This window comes from Oncorhynchus gorbuscha, linkage group LG11 (genome assembly GCF_021184085.1).
Source record: "Oncorhynchus gorbuscha isolate QuinsamMale2020 ecotype Even-year linkage group LG11, OgorEven_v1.0, whole genome shotgun sequence".
Taxonomy (NCBI): domain Eukaryota; kingdom Metazoa; phylum Chordata; class Actinopteri; order Salmoniformes; family Salmonidae; genus Oncorhynchus; species Oncorhynchus gorbuscha.
Genome location: NC_060183.1, coordinates 47,523,655 through 47,539,525, shown reverse-complemented (window position 1 = coordinate 47,539,525; position 15,871 = coordinate 47,523,655). Strand labels below are relative to the sequence as shown.

Genomic DNA, 15,871 nt, shown 5'->3' with positions numbered 1-15,871 from the left:
TAAAGTGAGACATAAGACAACCACATAGCATGGCAACAACCACATAGCATGGCAATGGCATACTAATGGTAATATATACATGTAATATATTTTAGCTAACCCTTCCCATGACCCAAATACAGTAGATACTCATGGTAATTGCAATCAACAATCAATGAACAGCAGCGTAGGTTTGACGAGCTGTGTGTGTGTGGGTTTAAGTGTGTGGCTTCAGTAATGAGTGTGTGAGTGAGGGTGTGTGTGAGTGTGTGTATGTGAGTACGTGTGTGTGCGTATGAGTAAGAGTGACAGTGAAGGTGTGTGTGTCTGAGTTGGTAGAGTCCTGTGGATTGGCATAGGAGCATGGAGAACTGTCCATGTCTCGGGTGGCTGGAGTCTTGGCAATTTTTCAAGGCTTTCTCGGACACTGCCTGGCATGTACATCCTGGATGGCTGGGAGCTTGCCTCCAGTAATGGGTTGGGCTGTTTGCACCACCCATTGTAGGGCTTTCCTGTCGAGGGCGTTGCAGTTGCCATACCAGACGGTGATACAACCAGTCAGGATGCGTTCAATGGTGCAGCTGTAAATATTCAGGAGGATCTGAGGGACCATACCAAATAATTTCAGCCTCCTGATGGAGAAGAGGTGCTGTCATGCCTTCTTTACGACTGTTCTGGTGTGAAAGGACCATGTTAAGACCTCGATAATGTGGACACTGAGGAACTTGAAGCCCGCACCCCTGTTCCCTGCTAGTCCACGATCAGCTCCTTGGTCTTGCTAACGTTGAGGGAGAGGTTGTTTTACTGGCATTGTCCTGACATTGCCATGTCTCTGACCTCCTCCCTTTAGGATGTCTCATCGCCGTTGTTGGTCAGTCCTAGCACCGTCGTGTCGTCAGCAAACCTTAAGATGGAGTTGAAGTTGTGCATGGCCACACAGTCATGGGTAAACATGGAGTACAGGAGGGGGCAAAGCACTCACCCCTGGGGGGCCCTGTGTTGAGGGTCAGCATGGCAAAGGTATTGTTGCCTACTCTCACCACCTGCAGAGGGAGGTGTTCTGTCCCAGGGTCCCGAGTTTGGTGACAAGCTTGGAGGGCACTATCGTGTTGAACGCTGAGCTGTAATCAATGAACGGCATTCTCACATTGAGTTTGTCTGGTAGAGAAGCATTCATCATTGGGCAGATCACGGCTAAGTCTTCCTTTGTAATCCGTAATGGACTGGAGCCCCTGCCACATGTGTCGAGCGTCAGAGCTTGTGTAATACGATTCCACCTTGTTCCTATATTGTCCTTTTGCCTGTTTGATAGCTCTGCGGAGGTCGTAGCGGGACTTCTTGCACGTGTTCGTCTCCTCAGTTGTAACATTGTGGTTGGCTGTGATGTGTGCGGTAGCTCTGTCCTTTAGCTTAGCGTGTACCGCTTTGCTGCAAGGTCCACTTACTTGTCTAACAACAATGACTGCCACAGTAAGAACTCCCGGACTCTCTTCTCCACTGTCAGCAAACTACTTCAGCCCCATGATGACACCTTCTCTACTCCCTCCACTGAGCTGTGCAACTAATTTATTCAGTATTCCAAGGACATGCTCATCAAAATAAACTCATTACTGACTGATCAATCTCCCTCAGCTGCCCCTCCCCCTGTCAACCTCCAAACCGTCACACCTGAAACCCGGCTTTCCAAATTTGTCTCCATTGACTTTCCCTACAGTATATCTCAAAACCTCATCATGTTATCCAAGACTACAACTTGCTCCCTGGGTCCTTTCCCCAGTCTTCTCATCAAAGCCTGCCTGCCTTCCTGCCTGCTCTCTGTCCATCACAAACATTGTCAACCTCTCCCTCGACCACGGAACTGTCCCCTCCAACTACAAAACAGCTGCAGTCACCCCCATCATAAGAAAACTGGACACCACCATCCTCAATAACTTCTGCCCCATTTCCAACCTCCCCTTCCTTGCCAAGACTCTGGAACATACTGTTGCCTCCCAATTACAAACCCACCTGCCAATCAACAACCTGACCGAACCCCTCCAGTTTGTTTCGTGCTGAGTCCCTTACTCTTCATTATCTACATCCTCCCTCTTGGTCAGATCCTCCATCACTTTATCCTTGACTTCCACTGCTATGCCGATGACACCCAGATCTACCTCAGCACCAAATCCCTCCTCAACCCGCCTATGACCCACATTGAATCCTGCCTCTCTGCAATAATAACATGGATGCAACAAAACTTTCTTAAGCTCAACAGTGATACAACGGAACTCTTCCCAAATCCACCCTCACCAAAGCTGGCAACCTCACCCTCCCTTTGACGACACCACTGTTTCTCCCTCCCTTCATGCAATCTTGCCATCATCTTGGACAAATCAGATTTTTTCCAGCACCGCAACATTGCCAAAGTCAGGTCCTCCCTCTCCCGTCCTGCCGCTGAAATCCTCATACATGCATTCATCTCCTCCCGTCTTGACTACTGCAACTCACTACTCTCCAGCATTAACTCAAGCTCCCTCCATAAGCGCCAGATGGTTCTAAACTCTGCAGCCCGACTCCTCACCCACACTTGGTCCTGACAGTGAACTGCACTGGCTCATTGTCTCCCAATGCGTTGACTATAAGATCCTCTTTCTGACCTACAAAGCCCTTCACCATCTTGCCCCGATGTACCTCTCAGACCTTTTTTCCCCCCACCCACACACATGCACACTCCAATCCACCACAGCAGGTCATACCCAGGTTGAAGCTCCATAGTTTCGGCAACATGGTCTTTTCCAGACTACCTCCTAGGCTCTGGAACTCCTTCCCTCCAGGCAGGCGTTACTCTGACTCCATCACTATCTTTTCGTGCCTCCTAAAGCCCCACCTCTTTGACAAGGCCTGCCCTTAAGCTCCCCCTCCCTAAAGACACTCCTCTCTTCACCATACAGAACTGCACCTAAATCAAACCCTTATCCTACCATTACCCTGAACCGGGTTCGTTTTCCTAACCCCAATCACGCCCCTTACCCTAAACCTGGTTTGTATCCAAATCCCAATCCCAGCCCTTACCCTAAACCGTGTTCGTATCCAGATCCCAACCCTTCCCTCCCCATACACTGATACATCATACTCGTTCCCTTCTTTGAGACTACCTCTCTCTTTTGTTTATGTTTTGTTTAGTCTGATGTTTTGTTTTGCCTACTGTTTTGCTGTTTTTCTTTTTAATTTATACAATTGTAAAGCCAATTAGGGCCCTCGGAAAGTATTCAGACCCCTTCCCCTTTTCCACATTTTGTTACGTTACAGCCTTATTCTAAAATGGATTGAATTTTTTTCCTCATCAAGCTATACACAATACCCCATAATGACAAAGCCAAAAAAGGTGATTAGAAAAATAAAAACAGAAATACCTTATTTACATAAATATTCAGACCCTTTGCTATGAGACTCTAAATTGAGCTCAGGTGCATCCTGTTTCCATTGATCATCCAGAGCTGTTTCTGATTGGGGTCCACCTGTGGTAAATTCTATTGATTGGACATGATTTGGAAAGGCACACACCTGTCTGAATAAAGTACCAACAGTTGACAGTGCATTTCAAAGCAAAAACGTAGAGGCAGGAATGTGCCGAGGCAGAGATCTGAGGAAGGGTACCAAAAAATGTATGCAGCACTGAAGGTTCCCAAGAACACAATGGCCTCCATCACTCTTAAATGGAAAAAGCTTGGAACCACCAAGAATCTTCCTAGAGCTGGACGCCCTTCCAAACTGAGCAATCGAGGGAGAAGAGCCTTGATCAGGGAGGTGACCAAGAACCCAATGGTCACTATGACAGAGCTCCAGAGTTCCTCTGTGGAGATGGGATAACCTTCCAGAAGGACAACCATCTCTGCAGCACTCCACCATTCAGGCTTTCATGGTAGAGTGGCCAGCTACTCTTCAGTAAAAGGCACATGATAATCCCGCTTGGAGTTTGCCAAAAGACACCTAAAGACTCTCAGACCATAAGAAACAAGATTCTCTGGTCTGATGAAACCAAGATTGAACTATTTTGCCTAGAATGCCAAGTGTCACATCTGGAGGAAACCTGACACCATCGCTACGGTGAAGTATGGTGGTGGCAGCATCATGCTGTAGGGATGTTTTTCAGCGGCAGGGACTGGGGAGACTAGGATCGAGGGAAAGATGAACGGAGCAAAGTACAGAAAGATCCTTGATGAAAATCTACTCCAGAGCACTCAGGACTTCAGACTGGGGCGAAGGTTCACCTTCCAACAGGACAACGATCCTAAGCACACAGCCAAGACAATGCAGGAGTTGCATGGGGACAAGTCTCAATGTCCTTGAGTGGCCCAGCCAGGTCCCGGACTTGAACATCTCTGGAGCGACCTAAAAATAGCTGTGCAGCAACCCTCCCCATTCAACCTGACAGAGCTTGAGATGATCTGCAGAGAAGAATGGGAAAAACTACCCAAAGACAGGTGTGCCAAGCTTTTAGCATCATACCCAAGAATAGTCGAGGCTGTAATCACTGCCAAAGGTGCTTCAACAAAGTACTGAGTAAAGGATCTGAATACTTATGTAAATATGATATTTCCACCTTTTTTTGTTGGTACATTTGCAAAAAAATCTAGAAGTCTGTTTTTACTTTTTCATTATGGGTATTGTGTGTAGATTAATGAGGAATAAAAACAATTTAATCCATTTTAGAATAAGGCTGTAAAGTATCAAAATGTGGAAAAAGTCAAGGGGTATGAATACTGCACTCTCTGTCCCATGTACACTATATACAAAAGTATGTGGACAGCCCTTCAAATGAGTGGACTCTGCTATTTTAGCCACACCTGTTGCTGACAGGTGTATAAAATCAAGTACACACTCTGTGAAGTGGAAATATATAGGAGCAACAACGGCTCAGACAAGAAGTGGTAGGCCACACAAGCTCACAGAACGGGACCGCCGAGTGCTGAAGCGTGTAAAGATCGTCTGTCCTCGGTTGCAACAATCACTACCGAGTTTCACACTGCCTCTGGAAGCAATGTCAGCACAAGAGCTGTTCTTTGGGAGCTTCATGAAATGGGTTTCCATGGCCGAGCATCCGCACTCAAGCCAAAGATCACCATGCGCAATGCCAAGCTTCGGCTGGAGTGGTGTAAAGCTCACCGCCATTGGACTCTGGAGCAGTGGAAATGCGTTATCTGGAGTCATGAATCACGCTTCACAGTTTGGCTGTCCAATGAACAAAACTGGGATTGGCAGATGCCAGGAGAATGCTACCTGCCCAATGCATAGTATCAACTGTAAAGTTTGGTAGAGGAGAAATAATGGTCTGTGGCTGTTTTTCATGGTTTGTGCTAGGTCCCTTAGTTCCAGTAAAGGGAAATCCTAATGCTACAGCATAAAATTACATTCTAGATGATTCTATGTTTCCAACTTTGTGGCACCAGTTTGGGGAAGGCCTTTTCCTGTTTCAGCATGACAATGCCCCCTTGCACAAAGAGAGGTCCATACAGAAATGCTTTGTCGCGATCGGTGTGGAAGAACTTGACTGGCCTACACATGGCTCAATGGAAGTGAGTCCCTGAAGCAATGTTCCAACATCTAGTGGAACGCCTTCCCAGAAGAGTGGAGGCTGTTATGACAGCGAAGGGGGGACCAACTCCATATTACGGCCCATGATTTTGGAATGAGATGTTCGACAAGCAGTTGTCCACATACTTTTGGCAGTGTAGTGTGTCATTATTATTATAATAATTATTGTATGCTTGCTTGTGGGTTGAGTAACAGGGGTCTAGGACTCTTTCACCCCTAGTGGCAAAGGAGACGTGTTGATAGAAGTTGGGCATTATGTGTCTTACATGCTGACCACACCACCTGTGTCTCGTGAAGAGACATCCCCGTTCCTCACTGGATTTCCCTGAATCCAATGTCTTGTCCGTTCGGTAAATGGAGAATCTTTTGAGCCACGGAGGTTATCTTGTACGAAAGCCATCCTTCAGAAAAACAGAGAATATTCTAGTTATGAGTCTCGTTGGTAGCAAATCCACGATTGGAGGTCATCCATCTTTTTATCAAGTGACTGTACATTAGCTAGTAGAATGGAGGGAAGTGGTAGCCGGTTATACCTTAACCTTATTCTCATCAGGATGCCCACTCTTCTGCCTCTGCATTTCCTATTGGTTAGTCCAAAGATTGGGTCGAAGGTACACATAGAGCCCAGGGCAGATGAGTCGAAGTTGAAGCCGGAATTGAGGTTATTGTTGATCATAAAAAATGATAGCGGACACATTTTGTGCAAAAACAGTAAAGATAAACACCAAAAGGATGACAAAATATTTAAATTGGGTCAGAGCTTGCAAGAGGGCAACCATACAGTACGTCGCCATCTTCAGAGAGAGAGAGAGAGAGAGGGAGAGAGAGAGAATGTAAGAGAGAGAATGTGAGAGAGAATGTGTGAGAGAGAGAGAATGTGAGAGAGAATGTGAGAGTTTGCTTACAGGGTGTTGGGTTTAGAGGCATGTAGAATACTTGAGAGCAGATATTGAAAACCATGTTATGAAGTAAGAGCAAAGATGAGACAAGAGACAAGGGGATTGAGGAAGAATGGATATCTGGAGTTATCTATATTTTGTTGTTTATAAAAAGTGTCTGAGGCATTTTGCAATATGACAAGCATGACAGGTATAGCTAGTCTTAGTTCCCTATAGTGTGCACAGTTACACTTTGGTCTGTAGGAAGAGAGAGAGTAATTATCTGGTCTCCACTGACAATTGTTATAAATCGTATAAGTAGTCTTGTTCATTCTTATCTATTGGAGGGAAGACCTTGAGAACAGTCTGCACTGTAAATATAGCATTTTTTGCTAGTGAGAACAAAGCATGAATCCTTTCCTATCCAAGGAAATAATCCGAATTCCTTTGTTACGGCTCTGCTGTGTTTGTTCAGCTTTAAAGATCAGTCAGATGCTCTTACGATTTGTTATGTTGAGTGGAAACATCAGTGTTTTAACACCAGGAATGTAGCCAGCAGCTTAAAGCTAAATCCTTCCCTAAACCTATCACCTCTAAAAGGTTGAGCCGGTGGTCATAACACTCTGCAGAGCATGATTTTCCTATAGGAAAACACCTACGGACACGTTCACAGATCCTCCTGCTATAGTGCTCCTGTACGTCAACGACTCTCCCTCTACAGCTCAGCACACATAAATCAGCATCCAAATTGTCTGGGGCAGCCAGCCTCATTTATTGAAATCCATTAGCTACGCCTTTGGCCTTAGCTAAGACGTAATTGAAGAAGGGTTAGATCCATTCCTGTGTGTGAGCATGGTGTGGGTGGGCCCCTTTCATTAGCTCGCTGGAGACTTTATGGTTCAATTAGTTGTGGACATGGAGGGGGCGGGATCTACCATTAAAGGGGGTGGGAAGGTGGATGGTTAGGTGGTGGTTTATTGGTGGAAGGCATGTGCTGCTCATTATTCTGCGTGTTGTAGAGGATGGGAACAATGGCTTGGTTGATTGATAATTGAGCCAGATGGAGGCAGCCATTTTAGAGAGGAAAAGTGTGTGGCAGATGTGCATCTTCAACTAGATCACACAGACCTGCATGGGTAAACCTGCTTTTTCCTTTGCTAGGATATTGTAGCGTAAAGCCACAGATCATTGTCTGTGCTGTAAATGGTTTCCTCATATACTGAAAAGTGTGGATCAATGGATATTGAATGACACCGATGGGATTTACTGTGGTTAGAACTCATTTTGGTTCATGGTACTGTTAATACAGGCAGAGCTCTGTGATGCAATGAGGCGTTTTGGGAGAGTAAACTGGTTTATGAGAGTGTTATGATGATTATGATGATGATGATGATGATGATGATGATGAAGACATAGATGCATGTGCCAGTAAGCCAATAATCAGCGTTTCAATAAATAAGTAATGCAGCATTGAGACTAGAAATACAGCTATCTACTAGTGCTATCTACAGTGGCTTGCGAAAATATTCACCCCCTTGGCATTTTTCCTATTTTGTTGCCTTACAACCTGGAATTAAAATAGATTTGAGGGTTTGTATAGTTTGATTTACATAACATGCCTACCACTTTGGAGGTGCAAAATATTTTTTCTTGTGAAACAAACAAGAAATAAGACAAACAGAAAACTTGAGCTTGCATAACTATTCACCCCCCCCAAAGTCAATACTTTGTAGAGCCACCCTTTGCAGCAATTACAGCTGCAAGTCTCATGGGGTATGTCTCTATAAGCTTCGCAAATCTAGCCACTGGGATTTTTGCCCATTCTTCAACATTTAAATGTTTCCCTTTAAACCACTCAAGTGTTGTTTTAGCAGTATGCTTAGGGTCATTGTCCTGCTGGAAGTTGAACCTCTGTCCCAGTCTCAAATCTCTTGAAGACAAACAGATTTCCCTCAAGAATTTCCCTGTATTTAGCACCATCCATCATTCCTTCAATTCTGACCAGTTCCTCAGTCCCTGCCAATGAAAAACCCCCAGAATGATGCTGCCACCACCATGCTTCACTGTGGGGATGGTGACTCTGGGTGATGAGAGATGTTGGGTTTGCGCCAGACATAGCATTTTCCTTGATGGCCAAAAAACTAAATTTTCGTCTCATCTAACCAGAGTACCTTCTTCCATATGTTTGGGGAGTCTCTCACATGCCTTTTGATGAATACCAAGTGTGTTTCCTTATTTTTTCTTTAAGCAATGGCTTTTTTCTGGCCATTCTTCCGTAAAGCCCAGCTTTGTGGAGTGTACGGCTTAAAGTGGTCCTATGGACAGGTACTCCATTCTCAGCTGTGGAGCTTTGCAGCTCCCTCAGTGTTATCTTTGGTCTGTGTTGCCTCTCTGATTACTGCCCTCCTTGCCTGGTGTGTGAGTTTTGGTGAGCTGCCTTCTTTTGGCAGGTGTGTTGTGGTGCCATATTTGACATTTTTTAATAATGGTGCTCCGGGGGATGTTCAAAGTTTCTGATTTTTTTTATAACCCAACCCAACTTCTCCACGACTTTGTCCCTGACCTGTTTGGAGAACTCCTTGGTCTTCATGGTGCCGCTTGCTTGGTGGTGCCGCTTGCTTAGTGGTGTTACAGTCTCTGGGGCCTTTCAGAACAGTCGTATATATACTGAGATCATGTGAAAGATCATGTGACACTTAGATTGCACACAGGTGGAATTTATTAAACTAATTATGTGACTTCTGAAGGTAATTGGTTGCACCAGATCTTATTTAGGGGCTTCATAGCAAAGGGGGTGAATATATCCACGCACCACTTTTATGTAAATATTATTATTTATTTTTTCATTTCACTTCACCAATTTGGACTATTTTGTTTATGTCCATTACATGAAATCCAAAAAAAAAAATCAATTTAAATTACATACAGGTTGTAATGCAACAAAATAGGAAAAACGCCAAAGGGGATGAATACTTTTGCAAGGCACTGATAGCAGAATAAAAGAATGCAATACTTTCCCACGTAAGATATGTTGTAATGTCAGCTGAGAATATTTTATTTTCTGAGGAAAGGCACAGACTCCCAGGTTGCAACATTACTATCTACATTGTTTTTCTGACAGTGATGGGATTTTGAGAACAGCTTGAAGGTGATGGGTCATACCTCTCCTTGGGCATCATAAATGCATTGCCTGAAACATCCCACTGCAGAGTACTATATGTATCATACATACCATGTGTTCTTACTCATGCCAGTAAGAACACTCGGTTGCATCAACCAGCATCCATACATTACATTCTCCCCCCCAAAATATCTCCCACATATTTCCAATGTATTTAACATGAATGACAACTACTCTCAGAATTTTCGCTTAACAATTAACATTACAATGATGGTGTGATTGATGCAAACAAAGTGCAATTCTGGTTCAATAATTGCAAGCAGTACTGTAGACTACAAGCATGAAGAAAATTAGGATCCTGTCGGCGTGACTGTAGACATTCCATAGAATTGATCGATATAGAGACAATGCAGAGATTCAGCAATATTTCAGTGTTTTTTTCCCCTCAGTCTAGTTCATAACACCCTCAGCAAGTCAAACCTGTAGTTAAAGGGGAAATCTGTGATTGATACATCATTTTTTAAAACTTTTAAATAAATTGTATATAGCCATTAATTATTGAATAATGTAACTTATAAATGATGCAAGAGCTTAGTTCAGCTGTCAGAATCCAAAATATAGGCTTGTTTTACTCCAATGTTGGTAAACAATGTAAATGTGAACAGACAGTGTATAGCCTCAAAACATGGTTAAAACTAGAATGTTGGTGGTCAGTACTTGAATCCATGGTTCCATCTATGAAATTGGTTACATTTCTCCGGCCCCACCCCTCGGCTTTTAACCAAAACAGTGGCGGGGTGTTATTGATTGAACTGCAGATTGCCACTTTAAAGCAATCACGAGTATTTTTAAATAAAGCCAATAACTATTGACTAGGTGTGAAAAAAAATATACAATAGAAAAGATATTATAAAAACAATAAGGAACTGGAGCTTGTACGTTATCGTGATTATTGTCCTGGCTGTGCATGTTGACGGTATTCAGGGATTGGAGCACAACCGACAATCATCATAATCAAAACACACTCCCCCTCGAGTGCCTTATTGCTGTATTAACAGATTGCACTAATCCATCACACATTATGGGCGCATTGGCATAGTTTGCCTCCTACTTCCATATGAACAGATGGCGCCCATGCTGTTGGTGGACAATGTGAGTACAGGCAAGGAGACTGGAGCCAGGGCTCTTGTGTGGAGATATAATATCCAAAGAAAGTGCTCCTAAATCTTTCAAAGGTAAAAATAAAATAAAATGATGACCATCCCACTGGTCTCATCATTATATGCTGCAGTCCTTTACAGCATATGGAGAGAAGGGAGAAGGGAGTGAGAAGCAGATGAGTTAACGAACAGAGCTAAGAACAGTTAACCGTTTTACTGACATGGATCCAGTGCACCAAGCATTGCATACCCACTTACTATGGTAGAAAAGTATCCTTGATTTGATTAACTTAAAAAGAGAATAAAAACAAAGGTTTATAGCGATCAGCTTCACAACATTAAACTTGCACTTTTAAACAAGTGCAATAAAGTGTTGCGTTTCTTTGAATAATAACAAGTGAATACATTAATTCAGCGAGAGAAGTGAGTCTGTGAAAAGCCTGCACACGGACCGTCAGGTTGTGAGATTGTGCTGTATTGAGGCATGAAAAAAGATGGCGTAGCCTTTACTGACTTAGATTTCCTGAACAGCCGCATAGGCACGGGTAGGCCCACCTACCCACCCACCCACTGGGGAGCCAGGCCCACCTACCCACCCACCCACTGGGGAGCCAGGCCCACCTACCCACCCACCCACTGGGGAGCCAGGCCCACCTACCCACCCACCCACTGGGGAGCCAGGCCCACCTACCCACCCACCCACTGGGGAGACAGGCCCACCCAAGCAAAACAAAATACCCTCTCTACTTGTCAGTGTTCCAAACGGAAGATTATTTGTATTTTTACCTAAACATGCAAACACCATCAGATAGAATTCATAGCATGCAGTGCACTGGAATGACATTCACTCTCATGGGATGGGTGGCCAAAAATAACTAATTGTAAGCCCCACCCCCAATAAACCATAAATATGACTAATTGAGGCACATTGTGCTTCTTTGGCTATATGCACCATGCCACTGCCTACTTAATATGTTTATTTAGCAAACAAGACAGCTCATAATCCATTGCCTTTATCACAGTTAACACACCTACAGTATATTTTAGCTTTAATTAGCTTTAAAAATGCAACATGTTCTCTCAGCCTCATGGCAAAATGTGTAGAATAGCATGATGTTAACTATAAAACGGCACATTTTCCTCTCTGCCCCATGGCAAAATGTGTGTTTGTTTTTATTTTTTTGGCCTACCCAAATTCCTGCTGGCCCACAAGCCAATGAATCTCTGGCTACGCTACTGCTGGCTATGCTACTGCTCCTGATAATACATTGGTGGCCTAACTGGCTAAACACAATAGAGCAGTAAGGCCACAAATATGGTTCATTCCTACGCCGTGATGATTCTTTAGCACACCAATAATTTACCCAGGATTTTCATGCAGAGTACTCTATGTTAATGCTAGTATGAAGAACTACAGAATGCCTAGTGGGAAAAGAAAAGGTTAGTAATCGTTTGCTTTTATCTCCATAATGTAAAAACTTCTACTGGACTTCTCCCCTGGAACTGAATTGGGGCTCCCTTTTCCAACCCTATTCATTTCCCAACCCCATGCAGAAGGAGCCCTACCAGAGAGTTCTGACGGTGCATGTTATAAATAATGCCAGAGCTTTTGTTTTTGAATTTAAAAATAATTTCCCCTTAAAGATACTGCACAAACGCACATCGAATGAGAGAGTGGTGGGACATCTCAGGCCTCTCGGGAAGACAGGGAAATTTAGACGACTAGAGAACAGAGGATTCTCAAAAGCGCTCTCTCAAAGGGAAATTCTGAAGAAGAAGAAAGGTAATAGAATATTGATGCCCCTCTCTTCATGCAGCCCACACTTTTAGCCTGGCCTTAACAAAAGCTGCAACTTACCATGACGGTTTAGAGGACAGAATGGAAACATCTTGAGATTTCAGCTTGCCTTTATAATAGCATAGTTTCAGTGATATCTTTCCCTTAAATGCTGGCCGCTATACAGGCCAGGGTTGTGTCCCTGTCTATCATAGCTGTCTAGGTTAGGCTCAGCAGGCCTAGCAGGGACGACAGCGTATTAGGTCTTTGTGATGTCCTCTCTGTGGTCTGATTGAGGGTTTGAATCAAATCAAATTGTATTTGTCACATGCTTCGTAAACAACAGGTGTGGACTAATAGTGAAATGCTTACTTAAGGGCCCTTCCCAACCATGCAGAGAGAAAAATGTAGAAAAATAACACAAGGAATAAATACACAATGAGCAACGATAACTTGGCTATATGCAGGTACCAGTACTGAGTCGATGTGCAGGGGAACGAGGTAATTGAGGTAGATACTGTATGTACATATATCTAGGAATAAAGTGACTGGACAACAGGATAGATCATAAACAGTAGCAGCAGCGTACAGTGGCAAGAAAAAGTATGTGAACCCATTGGAATTACCTGGATTTCTGCATAAAGTGGTCATAAAATTTGATCGGATCTTCATCTAAGTCCAACCAGAAATCCAGGTAATTCCAAAGGGTTCACATACCTTTCCTTGCCACTGTACATCATTTTTCCACTGAGCATGAAAGGCCTGGATGCTCAAGAGTCCTTCTAAAGTGTATACATGTGTAAACCAACCAGCATTGGATTTTCTAACCTTAGTCTTCCTCAGTAAAACATTTTCCATAGATGAAATACAGCAAGCTGCAGTGAATCACTGTTACTGGCCTCTCCGATATCACTCTGCTCTGTAAGATAATTTTTGTGGAATTGTGATTAGGTCAGACATGAGCTTTCCTACAAAGCACTCTACTGTATGTTAGCAGGCCCTATGGTAAACGTGATATCATGATAGTGATATCGCTGCTCACTTCTCAGTCAGGAACACTGAGATTGGATGGGGAAGAATTTGAGTTTCCAATGGAGTTCCAATAACTTTTAAAGTTCATTAATTACCTGGTAATCCAATAGACTGTGTTGATTGGGAGGAGCCCAGTATGGAGCACATGGATATGGTCAAGATATATCTGACTGGCAGCAAGATCAATTTCACTTTTACAGAGGAACTGCGGTCTGTTTTTCACTAGTCTGTCTGGCAGCATTCTGCTCCTCTATTTATCCATACTGCCTATATTATTATTATTATATATTAAACCCCATCTTCAGCAAATCCTTTCTCATGGAAGGACAAACACAATCTGCTTTGCATGTGGATTAATGCCACACAAAGGAATACATTCCTAAAGAATTTCAAGTCATTGTTTGTTTACTCCTTCCTCCTTTTGGGTTCAGTTTAAAAATAGGCATTCATCTCCTAAATTCTTGCAGTTGCCCTTCAGTGTCTTTTAGAAAGGTGCAAAAGCTACAAAGGGTTGATAAGAGTTTGGACAGGCATTATCACCTGTAAATGTCAGATGATAGTTTGTAGGATTCATCTGTGTCGTGAGGATTTATTTTCTGGCTTTCCTTTTTGATAGTTATGGACTTTTTGTGTTTTGCTGACTGATAATTATTTTTGCTGACTAACTGATCTTAATCTGACATCAGCTGTCATTAATGACTGTTTATGTCATGGTTATAACTGTGTTATGTAGGCCATCCTTTGTTGGACAATTCTGTCATTCTGTCAGTACTCTGCTAGCTTTTTAAGCCTGGTAGTTTCAAGTGGCTTTTTTTACTACGAACTCTGTATCTCTTCACAAACACTCTTATTTCTCTCTCCATTTTAGTGGGATGACCCATTTGCTCTGCCGAGTGGAGCACAATGCCATTACTAAGTGAGTTTGAACCGCCAGGCAGGTCTGCCAGTGTTGTTTCAGGTCCCGCTCACAAATCACTTGAGGAACAAAGACACCAGGTCACCCACAAATGAACAGAATCAAACATTATGATAGTGTAGCTTATTAAAGCAGATAGTGTTATTAATCCAATTTGCCCTTATCCACAGTCAGAAGCTTCTCTGGGGATTTTATTTTCCAAAAGGATTACCTGCTCACTTTGATGGTTTCCCATACTATGGTTTAGAACTTCAGCCTCTGTATTTCAGTCTTTGCGAGAGACAGATCAACTGTATTTGAAGAGTTTCATTCCCAAAAAATCGATGCTAGGTCAATGTGGGTGGGAATGAGAGAGTGAGCGTGAGAGATGCACGGTAGAGACGACTTACAGAGGTAAGTGTGAAAGACAAAGAGGGATGGAGAGAAGCAGGGAGAAATGGAGAGTGTGATGCTTATTAAGTTGATTCATTGATACAATTTAAATTCAAGCTGCCAAAGTACATAAAGGATTGTGTACAGACAGACAGCTTATTCATATCTGAAAATAATGCTGTTTGATCAGTATAACTGTATGATCTAACACCGGCATTCATATTTGTGTGTGCATATGTGACAAAACACACAAGATATTTGAGATATTCAAATAGGCTAAGCCATATAATGCACTGTATGGAGGATCTATGGCTGATATGCAGGGTTTTTTACGAGGGTCATTAGGACGCAACATCACACAGCCCTTTTCTTTTCCCTGGCTGTCTTTGGCATGTGCTCTCTCCATGGTCTGCTTGCTGTGGCACTTAAATACGTCAGGTTGGATATCCGCTGTCATTTGACAGCCTGGTCACTGTGCTAGCCAGTCACACCAGCAGGGAGGCTTGTGCTAACACTAGAGGGCATGCTAATGCTTTTCGCATCATTCGCCCGCTCAAGGACCACCACACAGTCATGAACCAAAGCAGTAGCGACACAAAATGTGACTCCCATACAAATCTATCTCTATTAGTAATGACAACATGTTGCTGAAGGCCCAGCGCAGTCCAAAATATGATTCCCTACGTATACCTAAAATTCAGAACACCATCCTAATATTGAGTTGACTGCACTGTGCAAGGCACTTTTGTCTTGCCCATCCCCCCTCTGAGAGGCACACATACACAATCCATGTGTCAATTGTCTCAAGGCTTAAAAATCCTTCTTTAACCTGTCTTCTCACCTTCATCTACCCCGATTGAAGTGGATTTAACAAGTGACATCAATAAGGGATTTAACAAGTGACATCAATAAGGGATCATAGCTTTCACCTGGATTCACCTGGTCAGTCTATGTCATGGAAATGTTTCCCATACTCTGGGTCCTGTGTGGCTTAGTTGGTAGAGCAGGTGGCTTGCCATGGTTGTGGGTTTGAATCCCATGGGGGACCAGTATGAAGGAAAT

General features: G+C 43.3%; 1 protein-coding gene across 2 annotated transcripts in view; it reads left to right on the top strand.

Moving 5' to 3' along the window:
* Positions 1-15,871, top strand: part of LOC124047841 (reticulon-4 receptor-like) — a 35,519-nt gene that overhangs the window by 4,135 nt on the left and 15,513 nt on the right. The window contains exon 1 of one of the 2 annotated variants that reach the window (XM_046368160.1): positions 7,514-7,567. The exons of the other annotated variant lie outside the window; for it this stretch is intronic. Coding sequence (XP_046224116.1) covers positions 7,564-7,567 — 4 coding nt within the window. The 5' untranslated portion in view covers positions 7,514-7,563. Of the gene's footprint in view, positions 1-7,513; positions 7,568-15,871 lie in introns of those variants that run through there. 2 annotated transcript variants of the gene reach the window in all.